Consider the following 24,458-nt stretch of genomic DNA (forward strand, 5'->3'; position numbering starts at 1 on the left):
GTATGCATATATGTGGGACAGATATAAACCTGAACTTGCTTCTGCATAGCATCAAACATGGTGTCAAGAATGTGACCGTTAATGTAGTTTTCCCATGAGTTTGTGACTTCTGCAGAAACTGGCATGAGGGCAGAAGCACTGAAGCTAGAATGAAGCTGGGTTAAATGCTAAAGAAGCACTGAATAATAACTGCTACTTCACACAGTCCTCATAACCGTCAAGCATCTGGTGTTTCAGGAGACAGTGCAGCTGAGCTTGCCTTGCACCACCGCAATGCAGTGCACTGTGGGAAATTAGCGTGTTAAAGAGCAAGGGGACTCACCCAATCAAATGGCAGGAAGCAAGAAATGAGCCAGCCCAAGAGCCAGATGGAGAAAGAGAGCGAGGGAGAGAGAAAGAGAGGAAAGTAAAAAAAAAAAAAGCACAGATGCCAAAGAGAGAGAGAGAGGGGGAAAATGCAATGAGGTTTCAATAGAGTGTTTTTTTTCTAAGGAGGTTACTGTATGGTTGATAGAAAGGAAGGAAAAGAGAAAGAATTAAGCCTTAAAGCAGAAGTATTGCAGACCATTAGTTATATAATATGAGACCAGCAGCACAAGAGGAGAGGACCAGGAACCACATGAGCAGGGGTCAAGTATTGAAAGGTGAGAAAGATTGGAGGATTTTCCCAAGAATATAAGTCGTCATAAGCAAAATGTGATGCTGTTATCATGAAACTAAAGCAAAAACCAAGCCAGCAGCAACATGCACCATTTTTTGTGGCACAAACAATGTTGATGTATGTTGCTGTTAAAAGTTAATAAATACAATCCAAAGAGAAGCCACTGACAGCAAACTATTTCATTAACCATTACCAAAGTTAATAGAAACAGTAAGTGATAAATCCACTGACACGAAACAGCTAGTCTGGCAAGCAAACCGATTTTAAGATTATCAAAGAAAGTGTTAGTAAAATATTGTAAAGTGATATTATGATATTAGCAGGACAACAACAAGGCATCATGCGTGTTATTACAAGATGAACTGCTGTAGCCATGGATGAATTATCAGGTTAGGGCCTCTGAGCTAAGTAGAAACCCCAACCTATTCTGTTTCGGACAGGGCATCCAGGGCCCAGAAGGCAGGAGAAGCAAGGTCGACAGAACTATTAACACATAAAAGTTCCACAATGTGTTTAAGCCATGTTAATCCATCAACCAAAGCCTAACTGTATTCAAACAATATATTATTATTAATATTATGAATCAAATCATTTTGTGCTCTCTCATTTGCAGAACATGCATGTGAAACTGTTGATGTCAAGTATGCAATTGTTTTTGTTTTTTGGCAAGTGTCAGAAAAGAACGGAGTAGCTCCTCTGTGCAGCAGCATTATAAATTATGTTTAGCAAGCTAAAGCAAAAAAAAGTGGTTCTCAAAAGAGGAAGGAGAGTAGAGGGGAGGACTTAAGGAGCTTGAGCAGTGCTGACTTTGCTGAGAGCATGGCCTGAAAGGTGAAGTTCTGATGAGTGAGTAGTATATGTTAATAATATGGACTCATATTTGGAGAGCATGAGTCCATCGTGGAAATAATTATTGAGTGGGAAATTCTATAAATGAGCGTGCTTGTTTGGTACGATGACCCTGTCCAGTGAGTCTGTGAGGACCTCTGGTTAATGTTCTCTTTTTTATTCCGCGCTTACAGACTTTACAAAACACTTTTAACTCAACAAAAATAAATCTTAATACAGAGGCTTTAGCTCAAGAGCCTCCAGACCTGTGCTCATAATATCTGTTATGAAATCCATCCATGACCACAGTACATGCAGTGAGAGGGAACCATTTCATACAAACATGACGATATAACCTTCACTGATCACGTTCAGGTTGGCACTTCCACATCTGAGGATTTACCTGACATCAGTTCAGCACCGGGGGCAACAGGAGCAGGGGCAGCAGCAGCAGCTGGGGCATCTCCTCCTGTGGGCTCTGGCAGGTCAATCAAAAAACATAAACAAAGTCCACCATTCATTCCATGACAGGGTCGCAGTGGGTCGAGCCATTTCCATCGCAGCATTAAGGCAAAGAAGGGAAACAATCAGCCTTCAGCTTCACACTATTAATGTCAGACAAAATGCTTAGAATTAGAAAAGAGGGCTTGAAAGCAGGAGCACAGGATTTTCGATTTCAGAAAATGAAAATGAAAACACCACACACACATACTGCTTATAAAAATGGCCTTTTTACATGTAACACTCAGATATACACAGCAAGGAATTTTAGTTGTTAGATTTGTGCTCATAATCCTGTTTTTCTAGTGCATACATGAGAGCAAGTATAATTGTGCTGAAGTAGTGTAGCCGCTTTTGGTTTAAAAGAAAGAAAATCTTGAGCCAGAGTCATTATTAGCAGTTGATAAATACTTTGACTCATCTCAGCTATCTGTGTGCGAATCTCCAATAATGTATCCACCCACATGAATAACAAGAACAAAATATACAGCCGCAATAGCTATGATCATAAAGGAGAAAACCTGATGGTTTCAAAATCACTTGTTTCATTTTATGTCCTTCGCTTCCTCAGCGTGAACAAGAGAGGCAGAGTGAGGGGAGGCGGTCATGTGAGTTACCCACCACCAAACAGATTCATGATGGCTCCTGTGTCAATTTTGGATGGGGGTGCTGAGGAGAGGATGGGGGCAGAGGAGCTGAACACATCTGCTGGAGGAGGCAAGGTGGAGATTATGTTTTTAGACCCCAAACACGCACAAATACACACTAAACACACACACACAGGAACTATTCATTATAATGCACAGTGCGCTTTTATCAAGTTCAGTTTCAGTGCACGCAGTACATGCCGGAATAAGAAAAGAGGTAAGTGTCATTCACTAAATGCTTCAGACAGCTCAGTGGCTTTCAGCTGACCCATAACAGAGCAATCTCATTTCCTTCTTTTCTCCCCTGATCAAAGCCAAGGACAAAGCTGAAAAACACACACACAGCAAGACAGGATATGAGAGTAAGAGCACGCGCAAGATGGCAGATTGAGTGCAAAAGGGTACCTGCTGAAAACAAGTCAGCACTGGGAGCGGGGTCTGTTTTGGAGAAGCTCGTGTCTGGCATGGAGTCAAAGATATCTACAAATACATGCGCACCCAAGACAGGAATATTAAAAAGCTCAAACTCTTTCAACTGGAGAGGCAAAGCTGCAAACATGTGCACATTTTCCCTCATAAAAATAATAACAAAAACAAAATGGCAAGCAGCCTCAAACCACAGAATCAAGAAGACACCAGCCTGCCTCAGTGTGATGCGATAGTTACTAATGCCAGACCACACACATCTCCAATGTTTACCACTGAAAAGGTCAGTCCCAGGGCTGGTGGTGCTGGCGGCAATGGGAGCTGAAATGGTTGCAGTGGTGGTGATGGTGTTGGATGAGGAGGTGAAAAGCGGTGAAGGGGAATGGGAAGGGGAGGGCTGGGGCACACCGGAGCTAAAACAGGCATCCAGGGAACTAGCCAGGTTATTGCTCTCCACTGACATCATGCCGAAAAGGTCTAGACCTGAAGACGCTGCGTTGGTGCTACCATCTGAGGGAGCAAAGGGGTCTTTTGGGAAGAAATGGGGGGTGTTGGGGGTAGGAAAGAAATGTAAAACATTGAGAGAAGGGGAATATTAGACATTGACTTAGATACAAAAGAGAGCAAGCATACAGCACTGAGCAAAAGTTTAGGTCAATTTTAGACATTAGATATCTGGTCCCCCCGCAGAGGCCTGATCCCAATATCAATGCGTCAGTCTGTCTTTACACAAAAAGACAGAGAAAAGTGAGAGACAGGCTGACACAGAAGAACTGCAGCAAGTGCTTCAGGATGCTTTGAAAAATGTTCCTTTGAGAACTGGTGCTGAATCAAAGAAGAAGTGCAAGCACAACAATTACTGATTTGAGGGTGAACTTATGAAGCTACTCACTGCATTATTTTTCAACATTTTTGCACAATACTGTATGTTTTATGTAACGGTTACAGGAGTACTGCAATAACCACAAGAAGGAGGTCAGAGAAATGGAAAACATCAGATGGGAATGATAGAAGGAGAAAATGTGCAGAGCTCCAACATACTCCTGCTGTCAGTCGTAACAGTTACAGCTATAAATAGCATCTGTGATGGGAGAGAAAATGACAAACAGCTGGAGCGGATATTAAATCCTTTCACAGTCCATAAGGTTAGGAACTTCAAATAAAACCAGGCAGTCTTCTCCATAACAGAAAGTCTAAAGTTTTCTTGTGATGACAAAAGACAAGCATGAATATTCTTGCTCTTGAACGCCAATAACAAGATTTCCCTTCCATACCCAAGCAGTAATGATGAATGAATCCATACTACCTGCACAAAGACGTGAGTTTAAACCCTCATTAACCTTTACACATCTGCAACCACAGGCACCTACATCTTTCTCTGTAAAGTTATAAAAAATTTTCTTTCACAGTCATAATAAAAGAAATACAAAAACACAACATAACAAAACAATATATTCCATTAAAGTCCTGCATTTTAACAACTCTTTGTTGTACCCATGTTATCTCCATGTTCTGAGTTCAAACTACGGAAATGCACAGAAGTCGAAACAATACCTTCCTAACTAGGAAAATAAAGCATGTGAGTAAAATATAGTAATTATTGATGAGAAACTCTGACTCACATAATTAAATAAATATGCGCATTTTGAATAGTTACAGGAGAAACTATAAAGCCACGATAGCGTGACTCGAAGTACACAAACAAAAGCTAGCATTATTTTAATAGTTACATCTGTACCTTTTCTACTGTGAGTAGGTTTTTTATTACTCTGTGTAATAAAAAAAAAACAACAACTTTGAAACAATTGGTTTTTATTTTAGATAGCGGTAGCTGCTGAAACCAGCAAATCTTTAAAGCTAATTAAACTAATATTAGCATCACAAATTAGCTCACAGCTTCGTTCCTGTTGAGGTTTTTGAGTTTTTAGCTAACTTGCTTTGCTGTATTTGCTTTGCTGTATTGTTTGTTTTCATGTAGAAAACATGGAAAGAAAGAATTGCTTAACCGCGTGTCTTTTGTTGTTGTTGCTTTCTCATGTATGCCACTGGCTGACACACATACACACTCTCTCTCACACAGAGACAGATGTTGGTCACCCACCAGTTCCAGCGTTAGTAGCTGGGGTGGATGTAGCAGCAGCCCCACCTTCAGCTGCTCCTGCGGAGGCCTCAGCGGCAGGAGCAGGAGTTGCAAAGGCTTCTGCAAAACCCCAGGAGAGGACGGAAACGTGGAGAGAGACAGATGAAGATATATGGATAAAAAAGAGAGAGTCAAAAAGCCAGCGGAAGATGAGACTTTTAAGAAAAAAGAACATAAGATTAAAGCATTTAAGTTGCAGAAGCATTTTTAAGCTGTTTTCAGCTTTTAGAAACAGCAGCGTACAGAACTGTTATGTGACATCAATGACTGACAGGTGAATGAGCAAATGGGAATACAGACAGGAGGCATTACAGCAAGGATTAATCTAGTGCACAAAGAACCGAATAAGCCAGGACTCTACAAGTGTTACAGCTGCCATCTGTAGCTGTAGACATGTGACAGGGTTTGATAGAATTGCTTTTCAGAGATCAAAGAAAAGCATTACGGCCTATCAAACAGGACGCATGAGTGCAGCAGTGTATATACAAGCCAAAAGTAAACATGTGGTGAGTATGTGGAGAATATCTGTAGAAATATTAAGTCTAAATGTGATTGTACATTTTGTATGGATTAAAATAATGTGATTAAATGTGATTGCTTTCCCAAAAAAGCACATCACATAAAACTGCGTACCACCGATAAACGATTAAAACACAACTCATCACTAAACTGCTTGTTAGTCATTCTTATTATTGTATTAGCTTGTTCATTCATTTTAATTCAATATTGAGATATTTTTCACATCAAAATTTCACTTTTAATAATTTAAATAATGACACTTTTCATGACACTAAAGCATAGTTACTGCCCGCATAGTTACTTACTTTACTCAAGTAAATATCTTCCAAGAAGGAGCAACCCTGAATGGTGACAAGATTTCATGCACCTCTTGAAATCTGATAAATTCCACTCGTAACATTTTGCAGCAAAAGTTGCGATTGCAGTACTGTACTTAGCTGCGGTGTGCTGTGGGAATAACAGCTCATGGATAGTTCGGACCACCCTGTGCACCCCTTAGTGCACAGTACTTTTAGTAATAGACTGATTTTTTGTTTGTTGCTACAAGATCAGACACAGGAAATCTTTTATACCACACGTTAGCCACTATACCACTCTCTGTAATACATTAGATTATTATTATGTCACAGAGCACAGGAAAAGCAAGCCAAAGGTCCAGAACTAGAATCCTGGCTGTGCACAAATTCAGCCAAGCAATGAAGTGATCAAGAACAACTAGCATGCAACATCTCTCAAAACTATGCCAGAATGATAGTTTATTGAACAGGTGTTGATGCATCACCTGCAAATTAGCAATGCCCTATTTTACCCCCAAATCTTTATCTAGCAAACCTTTAAACTATGATGGGAAAACTCCCACTCAGAACAGCCACGCATGCCTGGGAGTGGAACCTAACCAGTCAGCCAGCTTTTTTGTCTTTGGCCTGTGGTGGTAACGCTGTCTGTTTGGGGGTAGCATGGTGCCATGGTGGTTAGTACTGTTGCCTCACAGCAAGAAGGCCCTGAGTTCAATTCCACCATCAGGCTCGGGTCTTTCTGTGTGGAGTTTGCATTTACTAATATTACTTTATCATCATGTCATCTGCTTCAAAAGAATCCGGAACAAAAATTATTTCATATCATGTTTTGTAAAAAAAAAAATGGGAGATGGGAAGGGGAGGAATTGTGTGATTAATCTATTTTATTTAATTCCTAAGCTGTGTACACACTGGAAGCCATATGCTCATTGCACACCGCGTTCAAGCTGCCATTTGTCACTCTAGGCTTTCCCAGCATTCCCGGTCAATCAACAGTATTCTGCATTCTGATTGGTAGCCTCTTTAGTCACTCGCCTGAAAGTTTATCACAGGTCACGCCTACTTTGCATTGCCAGTAGTTACTTCACCGGTAGTTTCTTAAAATTGCCAAATATCATACACTTTCTATGGTCTCTGCTTGCCACTCGCTATCAATCAGTTCCAGTGTATGTGTTTTGTTAAATTGATGGATTCTGAGGTGAAGAAATCGCTTTGCAATCTTCACCTTGTACTTAGACCCTTCATTTTCACCCAGCATGTGTTTCTGTCACTAACGTGCACGCTCTGTGGGTCCAAAGCAAGAGGCACACCGATTGAGTCTCCTCACTAAGCACACTTTTAATAACCCTGCTGAAGTATAGACAGTGATAAGTTACAGAGTCAGCATTGCTGCAGGGTAACTGATAGTTCCCCCAACTCTACCCTCACACGAAAATGAACAACGTCACATGAAAATGAACATAGTAGCCTCCAAAATGGCAAACCCTAGTTCACAAACCATCTTTTCTACACAACCTGCACAGAAGCATTTCTTTCTTTTCACTCAACTATTTTCATCCAAAAATATGATGTATAATATCGTAATCCAATTCTCTGGATGACGAAAGCATTTCACTTTAACGCTGAGTAATATCAATGCCAGTCAAAATTACGATCAGCACCTTGTTAAATAAAATTGCTGTTTTTAGGGCATCAAAGTCAAAAAAAGTGCTAACAGAGCCAGGAGCTACTTCGGTGTCATGAAATGTGGCATTAGGAAACGAAAAGTGAAAAATCAAGTGATAAGTTTTTCTAAACATTGAGTAGCATTTTAAGCTATTAAGTGTATATATTTTGACACGGTTAATCCATGATCAAATTTATTTAGTCTGTTTAAATATAACTAAATTATAATTTTAAGGCAGTTGATAGGGATGTGCATCAATCCAGTACGCAGTGAGAGTTTTTGATGATACAACTTTGCTTGCAGTGGACAGACAACAACTGCCATAATTCAGCAAAGTTCTGTCTACATACTGTACGTGTTTGAGCATGCAGTCGTCTGTGTTATCATATCGTGTGATGGGTTTTACAGTTGAGCTTCCCAGAGTGATTCCTTCGTAGAGAATTTTCTGGAAGCCCACTGACCTCCCAACAGATCCACATTGGCGGCGCCAGGGGAGGTGGCGGCTGCTGTGCTAGTGGGAGGAGCTAGAGAGACTCCGGGTTCTGCTGCTGCAGGAGTGGGCGATGCCGCTGCAAGGGAGGGGGTGGGCTCAGCTGCGAGGGTGGGTTCAGATAGCAAGGAATCGCCCATTTCTTCGAGTACCAGCAGGGGTGTTTGAAATCCCCATAGAAAGGAGGCAAAATAAACCACAAAAGAGTAACCAAAATAGCCAGTGGAGTCACCGTTGTGAGAGTGAAGAAAAAAAAAAGCCAAAAGAAAGGTCAATCCAAATAAAGCCCAATAAAGATCATTTAGAATTGGCCAAAAAAAGAAGAAAAACCCGTATTTTTAAAGAAAATAAAAGTCGCCAAATGATTCAGCATTGTCCAGTCATAACCAAGAAATAAATATTAAAAAACAACCAACCAAAATAGCCCCCATTATAAACCAAAAACAGACAATGGAGTATGTGGAGGGAGGGGAGGGAGAAGGCAGAGAGAAACAAAGAGAGTACTCAGACTAAAGAGAACAGCTTGAGGAGACAAACAGGGAAGTAACCATGTGACACTGCTGCAATCTTGTCTATTTTTACATTTTTTAAATAGAGAAACAACATATTGCCTCCAGGTTGCCTCAAATTCATATTACAGCAAGAAAACCAGTAAAATCAAGGTAACCTGGAGGAGGTTTTAAGAATGGACTAGTCTGGACCAGATCCTACAGGTGAAGAAAAGAGGGGGAGTGGCACTCACCTGATCCAAGAAGATCTACGGAGGCAGAAAACAAAGAAACAGGGAGAAGATATGTCTTATTCTGGAGATTTGATTTGATTCTCTGGTCAACTCCAATGAAAATAGACTGTTATGTGTTACACTAAAATGACTAGATTGCCTGTCATTTTCTCTAATAATGAGTATGTGTGACGAAAACCCTGTACATGACATCAGACGAGCCAGCAGCTGTTCTAAAGGAAGGAGGGCCACTTACCTCCCCAAGATGTGGGGGCAGCTGATGGTGCTGAAGGGCCAGTAGAAGCCAGTGGATCCAGATCTAGCAATGAACTGGAAGATGATAAATTTTTAACCACACTTTTCTGAGTGAAAATTTTTTCTGCTGCACATGATCAATAGCTTACTTGCACTTAATCAGCTGGGTGAGGTTAAAATAGCACTGTTAGACTGACATTTTGTTAACTAGCACTAAAGAAAGTGTCTTTCTTTTGAGATCATTTACCCATCATCCAAATTATACATGTGAACTGAACGAAAAGAGAAACTAAACTGGGCAAGCAGACACCAAAGAATCACAATTCGTGATTTCTGTCTTTCTGTTAAAATTCTGTCATTCCCAATCACTTCCACTTTGTTATAATACCACTAACAGCTGACTGTGGAATATTTCGTAGAGAGGAAATTTCACACTGGACATGTTGCACAGGCGGCATTGTATCATGGTACCGTGCTGGAATTGGATTGATTGATTTTGATGGGTAGTGATTATTTTTTGCAATGCTGACAATACAGATACACTGTAACTATATTGTATTTTATAGATGTTAACAAAATCTAATGTTTTTTGAAAGGTTGTAGTGGCGGGAAATTTACTAGAAATAAGAACCTACTCTTCGGCTGGTTCAGGAGCAGCTGAAGCAGCAGCGCTGGCAGCACTGTCCCCAGGAGGAGGCTGCAGTGTGGGAACAGCATTTGAAGATTTGGCTGGAGTTGATGTTGGAGACACATTGTTTGTAGGAGATCCCTGGAAAGCAGACAGACATGCCCCCTTTTAGTGCTGATTCACTATATAAAAGGCTAAAGAAAAAAACAGACTACTTTAAATGTGCATCTTACCTTTGTTGGAGACCTGAAAGTGGAAGAACAAGAGGAGGTATAAGTGATGTGCTTAAAACAAACTGCTTGACACAAGCTAAATTTTACAGATCATTTCAAACTCAATATCGGGGATTCAAACATGTAAGATAGACCGCATCATATGTGATCATATGAAGAGTTAATTTCCAAAGTACCATAATATGTCATCAAGTATGAAAACAACAATAAAATCCAGCGCATGAGATTTGTTAAATCAGTCTGATTTTGCCAGCTTTTATTTTATTTTCAGTTTCACTTGGGAATGAAACCCTTCATATAGCGATTCACATTGCATATTAGCGTATGACAGTACACATGTGGTGACCTGCTGTTTACCAAAACATGTGTCTCCCAGAGGTCACGCATGTAATCACACCGACACACACATTTCCACATGTGAACTATTCGACTGATCCACTTCATAATTCACATGTGAATAATGTGCACATTTATTACCTGGGGGAGGGTGGGGCGAGAGGTGGGACAGTAAATACATCTAAATAGTTAGTAAACTGCAAATGAAACATAACACATATGCTCACCCTTCACTGGTGTTTCCAAATCAACGTAAAGGAGAGTAAAAGAGAGGAGGGGTTAAAGGAAACTGTAGAAATACAAAACCTGTTTCTACCAATATTTCTATTGGCTGCTCGTGAAAACAAAAGTGGGAAATAGAAAGAGTTATCCTAATGTTTTTGCTATGAAGTTGCAAAGAAATGTTACGTCTTACCCCTTCTTTCCACCTTTTGTATCCTCCAGGCCATTCATGTGAGTTTCCAGAGATTCTAGGATACTGCTGGGAGCCTGAGCAGGACAAAGAAAATTCAAACTGGAATCGCAACTCCACACAAATCTTAAATCATCCCCTCAGATACATTCCAGCCGAGGTTTAATCACCAGAAACAAGAGTGAGAGCTTTGGAAAATCCCACTGCAATAGTCGCATGCATGTGTCTATGCACACACAAACACAAAAGTGATTTGTGTGTCTTGTGCGACTTGTTTGTCAAATTAAAGAAAGGTCAACGTGCCAACACTTCATCCTGTAAACAGGCACTCAGCCAAAATAACCCCTTTGTTTCTGTGGTTACCGGTTCCTCGAGAGGTTTAAAGGGGCAGTCCTCGTCATCCGAGTCTGCTAGATCCACCACTACCCCTGGGTGGAGACACTGGGTGGGGAGATGGTGGTGGGTGAGACATGGGCCTCTGTGTATGCATGTGTGTGTGAGACGAGATGGATGGTATTCATATGCATTATATATTCTTCATCCCATTGCTTGCAAAGCGGGATTAAAAATAAACCCTGAGAGCTGTGATATGTAACTTACATAGTTGATGTCAGGAATGTCATTTTTGTCAACTCCAACTGTCTGTTAAGGAAAACAAATATATATATATATTTAAAAAACAATATTATCACACTGCACAGACTCAGTTTTTACAGTCACTATGTGAGTCAAAAGAAAAAGGACCACTGAGGCCTACCTCAGCCAGCTTCATGAATTCTCCAATCTTTGTCACCCTGGTCAGGAAACGCTTGTAGATCTCCAAGGCCTCCTTGCATTCACTCTTCTTCATTTTGAAGAATTTCTCTACACACAAAAACAAGAGGCTTGCTGACTGACAAACACCTTGTCCATCTTTTTTGATTATCATCGGTGAAGTGAAAAAAAACCCTGCAATCTATTCACTTTAAGTGGACTACTAACCTAATAGGTTGATGATCCCATCATTGTAGGATGCAAACAGTTTCACCAAGTCCTTGAAGAGAAGCATGAATGCAGCATTGATGATCCCATTGTTCAGCTCCTTGGGATGAACCTGAGAGGAGACAGGACAGAGGCAAGTAGGGCTGTCTGAGGTTCTGTTCATCCAAATAAATAAATAAGAAGAAGAAGGAAAAGTGTGCAAATCAAAGAAAAGACGCACATCAAACTCCAGGAGTGTGTCAATCTGTGTCTGCAGAACAGGCATGCCTTTCAGCAGCTTCTCAGTAGTCATGGTTCTCATCACGCCGTCCGCGCTGAGGTAACACAACAGAGAGAGTATTTTACATAAAAGAAGAGCTACAGGTTTTAACCACACGCTAAGTGACAGCATGTAAAAGAAAATGCTATTGGCCAAACAAGTGTTGCTATGAACGACTGCATGCACACCGTGTTTACCGTACCCTTTCTTGACTCTGGTGAAGTCAAATGCCATCTGGCGGTAAGCAAAGGCTTTCTCATTCAGGTATCGTCCATACCGCCTGATGAATGTTGACATGTCATAGCCTACACAAAATGAAATCAAAATTAAATGATTGTTAAACAAAAAGCTAATAGGCTTCTTGCTGTCTGCTCTTATTTGTTTCTTGATTATTTGTATTATTTGTCATTTGTTTCTCAACAGCTGACTTCATACATTGATCGCTCTTTGTCCTAGTGGGAAAATATTTTTTAGAACCTGCAGTAAAGCAGTCAATATAATAGAAATCACAATTTCTCCATGTGTAGCTGAGATACAGTTTGGTCCATAATTTGCTGAACAAATACACAATTTTGGTAGCCTCTGTACATTACCACAGTGGTAATGTACCACATCAAACAAACAATATAATGCAAATGATTATAAAGCTGAGAGGGTTCATTCAAAGGGTTTGCATTCAGGAATTTTAGCCATTTTTATGTAGCCCCCATTTGCAAAGGCTAAATTGAATCTGGCAATTCAGGTGAGACCTGTCATCTTATTATTTCATGACAAATGAAGTCACAAGACACAATATCTGACATAATAAGTGTTCATAGCTTTTCACTGTAATTTTAGGGGCCCAAAGGGATGTCAGTGCAAGTGAGTGAGGTCATCATTTGGCTAAAAATACACCTTTAGGAGGGGCCAAATCAGTGATCTGGTACATTCTTAAAAGGAAAAAATGCATTGGCCAGTTCAGCAACTCTAAAAGGCCTGAAAGACACCAGAAGACAACAAAATGCATGATGACATCATTTTTTCCATAGTTAAGAAAAAGGACACCCTTAAGGAAGTAGACATATCATTATCAAGACATGCCTTCATGAATGGAAGATGGTTTATAACAAGGTGCAAATCACTGATTACACTCAAAAACAGAAAGGCCAGAATTGGATTTTTTGGACTGGATAATGACCCAAAACACATTACAAAAGCAATACAACAGTTTTTCAAGGCAAAGAAATTAGATATTCTTCAAAGGCCAAGTCAGTCACCTGACTTTTCAGTTATTGAATAAAACCGTACCTTGAAATACCCTGCAATAAAGCAATGGAACAAATACAGCATTCGGTGATGTTCATGTGTTCTAAACTTCAGGCAGGCCTAAACTGGGAAGGATTTCCATCCAGGTATTAAAAACAGTCCTTATATTTAAAATTATATTAGTTTGTCCAATTAATTTTAAACCTCTGAAAATGGGGGAGCTGTGTATTAAAAGGGCTGTAATTCTTCAACAGCCGAAAGTCTGCACTTCACTTAGATTGTTTGGTTGTGAACAGAGATGAAACTACAAAAATTCTGTCCTTGTCCAACAAATTATGGATCTTTTTAGTTGACACTGATTAAGTCCAAAAGAGTATGAAAGGTGGAGCAGGAAAGGAGGTGGTTTGAAAAGCGTGCAACAAATTAAACAACGCCTCAGATGGGATGTACCATGTGTATATACGGAAGAGTAGCTGCTGATGGGTCAGCCGCTACTGTAGCTGACATGTGATATCTGTTATTTTCCTGTTAGTTCCTATTTTTCCTAACTTAATATAGGTTCTTTAAAATCTGTAACCTAAGGAGCAAAGGATGAGAAAGTTCAGTAATGTGCGGTTATTATCAGATTATCGATTTACAAACAACGATACAAATCAATCAAATCAAATCACCTTTATTGTCACGTCACATGTGCAGGTACACTGGTACAGTACATGCGAGTGAAATTCTTGTGTGCAAGCTTCACAAGCAACAGAGTTGTGCAAAATACAATAACGTGCAACAAGCAAAATATAAAAATGGTTAATCTAAAAAGTAATAAATATATGTACCATATATAAAGGTATATACATTACTGAATGTGTGTACTAAATATGTTTTTCTACGTGTGTGTGTGTGTGTGAGTGTGTATATACATGTTTTACAAATGAAATAGAGTAAACAATAAAATAAGATATATAAAATATAAAATATACAACACATACACAACGATACAAAGGGAGAATATTACAGTTGATCAGACTGTCGTCTTACCATGAGATCCAGTTTTGTCAATAAAGTTGCTGAGGTTGAACAAGGATGTCCTGGATGCCAAGTACTGAATGAACCTCTGAGAAAGAGAAAGAAAACCCAGTGAACCATCCTGTAGAAGTCAAAGCTGAAAACTACAGCCAACAACACAGCACTGACATCTCTAGTAAGGGCTTTCCTTGTTGTGCTTTTCAAGCTTTTATTCCATCATTTAATAGCTTTTACAGAAGTAATGCACAGTGGACCCATTTCACTAACTTGTGGTCAGAGCCTCTATTTATTTGTGAAACATCAGCTTCCTGCAAAAGCCTTGAAAGACCAATTTCAGCTCTCTAAAGTGGTAACTTCACACCATACCATACATTTATTATTTATGTCAAAAGGGTGACTGTTTTTGTCAGCAATTAGAAAAAACGTTATTATATTAAAGTATACTATAATATATACTATTCAGCATTTCTATTTCTCTTTTATCCTGATTAGAAGAGATTCAAGCTTAAACCAAACTCCTTCACATGTTGAATGGTCTGTTTACTGTTCACTAACCTCATTGCCATAGACACACATGTGGTGAGTGGTGACGAGGGCCTTGAAGACGACCACCCAGCTGGCATTGGTGGATCGCTCAAACAGTGTGTCAGCCATCTGAGGGATGTTCACGTTGGTGGTATTGGTGGCTGACACCAGGTCTGCAACACAGCAACAAAGAGTTCTACTCATCTGTCAAAGGTTTTTTCACAGAGTGCTTTTAACATTTGATAACTTTAAACAGCTTATTGTCTTCTTCTTCTTTTAACCACAGTGGATTGCTTGTCTCCATCTCACCCTATCACTTACATCCGCTTCTGTCACACCAAGAATCTGTACGCTCTCCTTTACTACATCTATGAGTCTTCTTTTCCTCCCGCCTGACAGCTCCATATTCAACAGCATGCCTCCACCTCTCTAGGCTCTCTGCTTCCTACTCTCTCTAGAGACCACAATGTCAGTTGTGAACATCATATTCCATGGAGACGCTTGCCTGACCTCATCTGTCAGCCTGTTCATCACCAGCACAAACAAGGAGCTCAGAGCAGATCTTTGATGCAAACCAACCCCACCTTGAATCAATCACTGTCACTTCTACCATACACCTCACTACTGTCTCACTGTCCTCATACATGTCCTGCACCACCCTCACATGCTTCTCTGTCATGCCTGACTTCCTCATACAGCACCCCATCATGTGCTTTCTCTAGATCTACAAAAACACACTGCAACTCCTTATGATCTTCTCCATTCAAACCAAATATCACGTCTGTAGTGCTCTTTCTCAGGATGAAGCCATGCTGCTGCCCACTGGTCATCACCTCTCTTCTTGATCTAGCTTTAACAACTCTTTCCCATATCCTCATGTTATGGCTCATTAGTTTTATTACTCTGTAGTTACTACAGCTCTGCACATCACCCGCGTTCTTGAAAATTGGTTCCTGTAGACTTCATCTCCTTTCCTCAGGCTTCATCTCACTCTCCAGGATTGTATTAAACATTCTGGTCAAACAGTCCACTGCCATTGCTCCTAGACATGTGCATACTTCTGCAGCAATGTCTCGAAGACCAAACACCTTTCCGATCTTTATCCTCTTCATAGCTGCCCCCACTTCCTCTTTACTAATCCTCTGCACTTCCTGATTCACTAACTTTCCTACACCCTTCATTAAATAGCTTATTATATGCTATTAAAAGGGAAGTGAACTTATTCTTAGACACTTGTCTGCAAGATTTTCTGCCCTGATTTAACTGCTCTGATTAAATTTTGATTAAGTGAGGAGGCAAAGTGCTCACTGCAGAGCTGCACCAGACAGTCATGAGAATATTGAGGCAGGAGAAAGACCTGATGCACATACCAAATGTTGGTGCAAGAACCCAGCCACCCACCCACACACACACACACATAGACACACACGCATAAACACAAACACAGACTCACATAAGGGGGGGACACACATGCTGACAATGCAGAGAGAGAAAGAGAGAATTATGCTATGTCATCTCTCCCTGGCTGCCAGTTCAGACTCTCAGACAGACAGAGAAGTCTCCAGAAATAAAGAGTCCTGACTATTGCATCAGTAAAAAATATAATAGAAGGTACAAAGTACTTTGACAGTAATGATACAGATAAGATGAACCCAGGCATCACCCAGATACTGATTCACAGTTTTTCTGTTTTGAGAAAAACCACAAGATTCGGGTTTTGAAAAGGTTTGACTCATGGGATTTCTCAATCTATTTTAGACTCGTGTTCTTCTTGTGAACACTCAAGATTTTCATTCTCTATATCTAACATGCCACGGCTGATGGCAAAAGAAAACCGCGTTTTTGTATTGAAAATGTAAAAAAAAATAATTTAAAAATCTAATAAGCAGAAATAAAGACAAAGACACTAAAGACACATGAATGGTCCATGGCTGGAAACTAATAAAGCTATAATCATTAATCATGCATTACACCTACAGACGCTGCTGCTCAGCCATGGACACTCATGATCTGAAGCTCCCAGTGAACACTTTTTGTGCTGATGTTAATGCCTGTGGGCACTGGTGACATTTTCACACTATGCACCTCAGCACTCAAACACCCCACTGTGTGACTTTATGTGTCCTCAACTTCATGGCCAAGTTACTGTGCTTCCACTTTGCATTAATGCCACTTACAGTTGATTGTGAAATGTCTAGGTGGGAAGAAATTTCACAAACTGACTTTTTTCAGAAATGTTTATAGAAAGGTAGACTGCATGGCTAAGTACTTGATTTTATATATGTGTGGCAATTTTGATTTTATATACCTAAGTATATAAAGTATATAAGATTTTATATACCTTAGTACTTGATTTTATATACTTGAATGAAAGCCCTAAATTCAAAGATTAAGAGGTGTGGGCCAATACTTTTGTCCATATACTGTACGTCAGCATTGCTCACAAGCTTAAAATAATGATGACATGAACTGTGAACAGTTCTGCATCAGCCATGACTTTCTGAAATGAATAATGAACACTTTGTTTATTCTTTTTTCCTTTGTTCATGCTTTGATTGAGTTTGGCATCAGTTTGTTTTCTTTCCACCAAAAAAAGGATATGGCATACGGCTGAAAAGTAGGCACAAAAAGTGTAGTTAAAACAGAAGAACTCACACTTTGAGAGGGCACTGACGGGCATTTACAAAGTGTTTTGCAGGATGTTTGCAAATAGGCCATAAATACATTTGAAATACATGACAGAAATGTATCCATTGGTAGATTTTGTATATGTTGTGCTCACTGTAGCAGTAGAACAGATGAACATTTCGTTTTATATGTTCTTGCTCGCTAAAACATAGCATAGTGTACGTGTATATTGTTTTGTGTCCTGCTGACATTGGCATCTGAACAACAAGGACAGAACTGAGTGCATCCATACAGAAAGAAATGCAGCAAATATTGGCAGGCATCTCTGATAATGGAGGGAGTGGGAGGCCACTGTATTCAATAGACCTTGAGCTTGTTTCAAATAGGTAGAGAGCAAACTATAAATTAAACCAGACCACAAGTCTGCAAGGTGATGAGCAAAGGGATGACAGGAAGGAAGAGAACAACAGGGAGTCAGATGAGTGTGCAATAAGTGAAGCGATATACGAGTTTGAGCAATGAAGCTGCTCAGGGTCCAGACAACAGGCTGGTTGGGGGGTTGGGGGTTTTAATGCTTGGGGTGCTGTAAACAGATTATTACTAATCACTGATCCTGTTCTTTTCTGTTGTGGTTGGTTGCTACACCTCACACACCTTGTTCTACAGACTGCTTATCACCTGACACGTCTTCATTATCAGCTTTTTGTCTATGGCGTTGTAGGATGTCTCACTGATGATCTGATGGAGCTGATGATCTTAGCACAAAACGAACCGGACAAAATGAAAATAAACAGCAGGTGGATGTGCTCCATGAATGTGTTTTAGCTGGTTCACAGTGATGATCACAGCTCTTCCTTTGATCTTTGTTGAACTAATTACACCCCAGTCCATCTGTACAGCTTCACCAGATGGTAACAGCGACACTTCAGCTGCTCCAAAGATGTCTGATGTTTTTAATGAAGGCTGGGGTGACGTCAGTCCTTCTTCCACTGTACATGTTTAGATATGATTTAGTCTCCATTTTCCCTCTTTAGTGTCATTTAGTCTATTTTAAAGCAAATCTTCTCTCATTTTTTATCATTTCAACCCATCATCCCCCTCCTGTCTTTGAATATACTCTATGTTTTGTTAAAGATTGTCCTGAAGCTTTTTCAAACACACACAAACAGAGTCAGGATCCACAATGGCTGAGATTTGATTATATAACATTATCATGTCACTGGCACAGCTACAAGTTTAGATTTCTATTAGCAGCATGAACACAGCGCTAACCAAGAGCCATTTTCTCAGATGTCCAGCTCATAATAAATATCAATTTACATACATAATCTCATCCGTTTATGGATGTTAGCTATGTTGCCATATTAGCCATATCACGGGTTGTAATCCACGCTGCCGTGTTGTGGTATCATAGCCCGAAACAAACACACACTGACATACAAGTGGTGTGCCTGTGTGTGCATAATGAGGATTGGCTGAGCTAAATAAAGACTCTTACGGTAATCCACGAGTTCTAAGAATGAACTGTGAGGCCTCACACTGTGTATGTCTCTGCACCACAGTGTGCGCTTTCTACCCTACATCTTAGTCTGAGGCTGAGGAATGAGTTTTACAGTTACACAACAAATCGTGCACCAGCCTGAATATTCTAGATAATGGTAAGCAGAACACATCTGCTTGCTGTGCTACATGTGTAGATTTATAATGCTATCAATAATACTATAGGCGGTTGTTCATTTCAGACCTAGCATATACAGCTAGCTAAACATTACCCTCTCTATGGTAAATAAAAGTAAAATAGGGAGCTTTTAATGTGACCAGTATCTCATATGGGACCTCACTGCACCACTTAGCAGAATGTTTTAATCAGCTAACATTTTGGGAAACATCTAACTTGCTGACCGAAGGTACCAGTACTCTAGTGTTTATATGTGAAATACAGTGCATGGATAAAGCTATTTGATGGTTAGCACAGGTTAGCATAAGTTCTTAAAACAGGCTGAAAACTTTCTAGCCTTGCTTTATCTAAATACATCAAAATTAGCCAACCAGAATCTGTAAAGCTAAAAAATTTATCTCATGCTGACATCAGGAAATTAGGAAGTTAGTGCTCCCATGATACTTTAGCTACTTTTGGCTGCTTCCTTATTCACAAAAGGTCACTACAGCAAGTAGCTCCATATGTTTGAGTTGGCTGATTTTTTATGCCAGATGCAGACCCAAAAGGAAGCTGTGTCTCTTCCTTTCAGGACTGCATCAAACCAGGGCTCTTCCACTTGTTAGGCAAATGTCTAATCCACTACACCATAAAGCCTCTTCCATGTCACTCTGCAATCTGAAAATAGCAATGTTCCATGTTCAATATGTACAGTGTTTCTTTAAAACACTGTTTAGAAAATTAATCCAATTAAACAGACTGTGAAGAGTTAAAAAATTTGACATTACAGTACGTTGAAGATGTCAAATATGTAAATTAGTACAAAAATATGTAAGTTAGTGCATTGTACTGTCTGCGTAAGTTAGCATGCTAATCAGCTAGCACCAGGTAACGGTGTAGCAGTGTTGCCTGGAAAGTTTTTTTTTGGTTTTTTTTACACAGTCTGTGATTCTTTACTCTTTTTAACCATGCTAAATGACAGACAGTCAATGAAAAAAACATAAACTTGATGTCTGACGTCTTGGCAGTTTGGTTTCTTCCTGCATTTATACTTCCTCACACATGCTTTAGATGCCCCCTCCCAGAGTAACTGACAATAGACAATACCAAGGACTGGCCCACACAGCATAAATGAAGTGAGGTCATATCATTTATCCAGTAGATGTTCATTTCGGAGGCTTGTATCAGTATCTGTTGGTTTCTTCTAGACTGATTTACATTCCATTAAAGTCTGTATTGGCTCTTTACCCCTTCCACTTACGAATTGCATCTTTAAATCGAGGAGATGTAAAATGTTAGTTTGTGAAGTTTATAGATGCCAGTGGGCACATGTTCTACATCTGGACAGAGCCAGGCTACCTATGACTCAGGTACTAAACTACTGAATGAATAATCTAAAGCTTGTGTGACATAGTTCTAGATCAGGCAAGAACACTGGGACCACTCTTCATAACAGCAACTTAAATGCCAATTTGACCTTTTAAAAAGTGACAATCAGTGCCTGTGGTGATGAGTAAACTCTACTCTTTCATTGACCTTGGGTGGATACGTTAACTCTGTATATGCCCTCCATTGTCTCTTACACTATGTTTGCCATAACCATGCATGACTAGACAAGCCAGAAATACAAAATTCAATGCAGTGTGTCATTTAACCCCAGCCCGTTTCATAATAAAATCAAACACAGACATCTAAGTCAAAAGACAAGGCAATTTTTGCTCCAAAGGAAAAGCACATAAAAAGTGTAACTTTTTGAGCTTTTAGTTTGTAGTTTATTAATGGGTGGAAACGCACCTGTATGTTCTTACTAATCCATATTTACACACTAGCTTCTTCTAAGGCTGCTTATTATGGTGCTAAAGACAATCAAATCAGTCATTTGTTCTCATAAAAGTGGACCGTGTCACTATAAAAGGTCAGACAGTTAACTGTACTGAAAGACCATAACAAATGTCTCAGTTTAATAGCTACACATCCATTGTGATTTCCTCTGCAGTCTAGTGATGACAGGCCTGTCATTTCCACTCTTTCTTCTCAGAGTCCCCTTCTGTCATTACACTGCCCCCTGACACTATTAATCTGTTCCCACGGCAACTGCACTGCACAACCACCACTACACATGCATGTCAAGCCCAAGGGTCGAATAACCCTAATAATCACCAAGCAATAACTAAAACCTGTAGTTGCATAATATATCTAATATTATTAATCAAAAACACTGAAAGCTAGCTAATTAGATATGTTTTGATCATTAAAAATGACCCCAGTGTGCCTTTAGTTGTTTATTAGAGTTTTTTTGTTATGTGTGATTCTTTATAGATCTTCATAGTGAAAATGTCTTTTATTGTTTTGAAACAAGGAATTTCCTCCACCCAAGACTGCAGCAGAGGCACAGTGGCCTACATACCCAAAGTCTGTTGAACTGCCCTGCTGAATTGCCCTAGAAATAGACCCAGTATAACCTATTTGATTATGGAAATAAAAGACACATGTTTATGTTATAGCTTACTAAATGAAAATACATATATATAGAAATCTCTACATATCTGCAGCAGTTTTATTGTCCTTGGACAAAAAGGCTACAAGCAGTGCCGGTAAATGTTTTCCCAACATGTCTACACATGCACATGTCCAAGTCTGCACCACTGAAAGCTAGAAACACTGAAACTAAGCACATGGAGCAGCAGAGAATGAGGAAACAGTGCTCTCTGGCGTAGTCTAGCTTTAGCATTGTCACCTTTGGCTTTGTAAATTATGCAAGACAGCCATTGGCTGATTTTTAAATTATTCAGCAGGGGAGTGGATCACAAGATATAAAGTCCTAGCAGAAGACACAGGACCAGACTAGACCTGACCACACACACACACACACACACACCCTTGGAAAACACACAGGCAGACATACAAGAAAAAGAGGCAATCAAACTATCCAGAGCAGTGCCACTGCTTTGGGCTGACTCAGTGTTTGTGGTAATGATGATTTGTGGAGGTGGCTCCCGCTGTCATCTGTAGATGTGTCAATAAAGCTGTGAGGTTTGTAATTTAATTCAGCTGTGACTTTATTGGTCTTAAATGGCTCCACTCTAACCCAGTTAGTGCACAGGTTCCTGTAGCCTGCCACCACCTCTGTTACAGTCGGTTTCAGCATGGAGTAAAAGAAAGTGGCGTTGAAACAGCACAGGGAGGGGAACTTAAATGGGTCTGTCAATCTACCTTAAATTATTACATGTTTCTCCTCCCCAATCTCTCCTTCTTTCTCACTGGGTGTCCACCATCTTCGCTGGACACAAAAGGTCAACAGAGGGGGTCATCACCATGGCTACTATATCCTGCAGCACACCCATTTAAGTAAACGAACAAGCCCATAATGGTGGCATGCGGTCTGCGTGTGTGGCTGTGTAATAAGTGAGGCCTGGGACCTATAAAGCTACAGTCAGTGCAGTGAGGATGAGGGCCACACTTACATTCCAGGTGCTTTTTCTTGGGCGCCATCACTTCGTGAGTGGTGGCTTTGCAGACAGCCCGGGCCATGTCCGATCCCGTTAGCTGGTACTGCGCAGCGGCAATACGATCCGTGAGCGTTTGCCCCGACATTTTCTCCCAGTTGTTTCGACCTCCTCAGGAATTTATTTCACCACGGACGGTGAGGGGGGAGGGGGGAAAAATAAGAATACAACCCAGCTTCTTCCCTGCGGTTCAGTGAGATGAGATCCAGTGCGTCCCTCTCCTGGATGATAGGCCTGTGACCTTATGTGTGGGAGGGGGGTGGGGAAAAAAGCAGAGAAAATGAGCTGGATAAATGTTATTTTCGCAGTAAATCGTGCGGTCACGTTGTTAATATTCGCCGTGGCATGAGTAGACTTACGCAAGGTTGTGAATTCCCGGCGGCTCGTCCTGTTATAGGCTCCGAGCGTTCAGTTCAGCACCTTGGAGAGCTAAAGCCACTCGGTTATGTAACAAGCTGGCGACGAAAGCTATTTTCTCAACCCGGTGAAATTTTTATTTTTTTAATCGGCCAGCACAGGAATAGACTCGTCTAATCGTAGAACAGTGTTTCTGAAAAATAAGGTATATAAATCAGCGCTGCATAGGTCGGTCAAATATCCCTGTTGGAGGAGAACATCGGTTTTGGCTCCCTTTCCCTCCTTCGTCGTTGCATTAAAAAAAAAAAGCTTTTGAATAAATGAAGAACCCGCAGTGCAAAGCAGGTCGTCAGATTGCAGCGTTTCTTCCCTCTTTGATCCGTCAGTCTCGGCTCGGAAATGCCGTTTCAGGCTGTGGTCCTTTCCTCAGAGCGATAGAAAATTGCGCACCGCTTCCCCTCGCCAACACTGCGCAGCGCAAGAGGCTCGGGAACAGGAAAAGCGAGGAGGGAATTTCCTTTTCCCCTTCCCCCTGTGGTTTGTTTATTTATTTGACCTGTCTACAAGTCCATCCAGACTCTCCTCTTCTCGGCAGCTTCTCGGACAGGGTTGGGTGACACACGTCGCATCACCACGTCTCTTAAAGGGGTGTGGGCATGGGGGGTCACAGTACAGAAATCGCTATCAATTTGCGCCAAAGGGTTAATACACCAGCGTCATGGTGGCACACTAGCAGCTGCATGTGGGCTGTATCACACCGGGGCTGCTCGTAGATCACGCGGAGCGACAGATGATGAAGGTGAAACAATTCCTGCTCTAAACAGGCTCCTTTTAAATATATGATCGGCAGAGGTATTTTTAATCATATGTTAAACCACAAAAAACTACTGATCACAATATTTTTTTGTTTTGTATTTGGGAACATCACATATTTTGTATTCAGAGCAGATGATATCGGGAATGTATTCCATATGGTGAGTTATCGTATTTGCTTGTAGCTCAACTCTGCCAGAGAGCTCGATAATCACGATGCATTCTGGGTAGACCCGGCCATGTTGTTCACACAAAACCAAAGTAAAGATAGACAATGTGTAATTATTTATGCTGCTATTATGAGCCCTTGGCTTATCTGATATTGCGAATCTTGTTTGTGTTCTTGTTATTTAGGCTAGGTGTTTTAATTTCATTATTAACAAGATAATAATTAAAAAGATGGACACCAGCAGAGGCCTGTAGCCAGATTTGGTCTTATCCAGGTAAATTCAAGGTTGACCCTGGGTTCACTTCTTGCCAGGCTAAATTGCCACGGTTACTTAAGCTGCCAAATTAGTGATCAGTAGGTATGAAACTACACACATACATATATATAAATATAATACCAGTAAAAAGTTTGGACACACCTAATTATTTAATGTTTTTTCTTTATTTTCATGACTATTACAATGTAGATTTTCACTTAGAGCATCAATACTATGACTGAATACATACGGAATTATGCAGAAACAAAAAAATGTGAAATAA

General features: G+C 40.3%; 1 protein-coding gene across 21 annotated transcripts in view; it reads right to left on the reverse strand.

Moving 5' to 3' along the window:
- Positions 1-23,679, reverse strand: part of snap91b (synaptosome associated protein 91b) — a 28,835-nt gene extending 5,156 nt beyond the window's left edge. For 2 of the 21 annotated variants that reach the window (XM_025898844.1, XM_005449618.4), the window contains exons 1-20: positions 22,940-23,677; positions 22,539-22,821; positions 14,820-14,962; positions 14,277-14,352; positions 12,202-12,304; positions 11,961-12,054; positions 11,741-11,852; positions 11,517-11,623; positions 11,360-11,401; positions 10,763-10,836; positions 10,575-10,580; positions 10,012-10,024; positions 9,786-9,919; positions 9,152-9,225; positions 8,917-8,931; positions 8,146-8,316; positions 5,165-5,263; positions 3,043-3,591; positions 2,612-2,698; positions 1,893-1,967 (exon numbers count right to left, since the gene is read on the reverse strand). In XM_025898844.1, the coding sequence (XP_025754629.1) occupies positions 1,893-1,967; positions 2,612-2,698; positions 3,043-3,591; positions 5,165-5,263; positions 8,146-8,316; positions 8,917-8,931; positions 9,152-9,225; positions 9,786-9,919; positions 10,012-10,024; positions 10,575-10,580; positions 10,763-10,836; positions 11,360-11,401; positions 11,517-11,623; positions 11,741-11,852; positions 11,961-12,054; positions 12,202-12,304; positions 14,277-14,352; positions 14,820-14,962; positions 22,539-22,668 (2,104 nt within the window). In that variant the 5' untranslated portion in view covers positions 22,669-22,821; positions 22,940-23,677. Of the gene's footprint in view, positions 1-1,892; positions 1,968-1,991; positions 2,095-2,611; positions 2,699-3,042; positions 3,592-5,164; positions 5,264-8,145; positions 8,317-8,916; positions 8,932-9,151; positions 9,226-9,785; positions 9,920-10,011; positions 10,025-10,574; positions 10,581-10,762; positions 10,837-11,359; positions 11,402-11,516; positions 11,624-11,740; positions 11,853-11,960; positions 12,055-12,201; positions 12,305-14,276; positions 14,353-14,819; positions 14,963-22,538; positions 22,822-22,939 lie in introns of those variants that run through there. The other 19 variants (XM_025898847.1, XM_025898841.1, XM_025898842.1 and 16 more) reach the window with 19 other exon arrangements.
- Between the last annotated feature and the right edge of the window lie 779 nt (positions 23,680-24,458).

This window comes from Oreochromis niloticus, linkage group LG15, assembly GCF_001858045.2.
Source record: "Oreochromis niloticus isolate F11D_XX linkage group LG15, O_niloticus_UMD_NMBU, whole genome shotgun sequence".
Classification (NCBI taxonomy): domain Eukaryota; kingdom Metazoa; phylum Chordata; class Actinopteri; order Cichliformes; family Cichlidae; genus Oreochromis; species Oreochromis niloticus.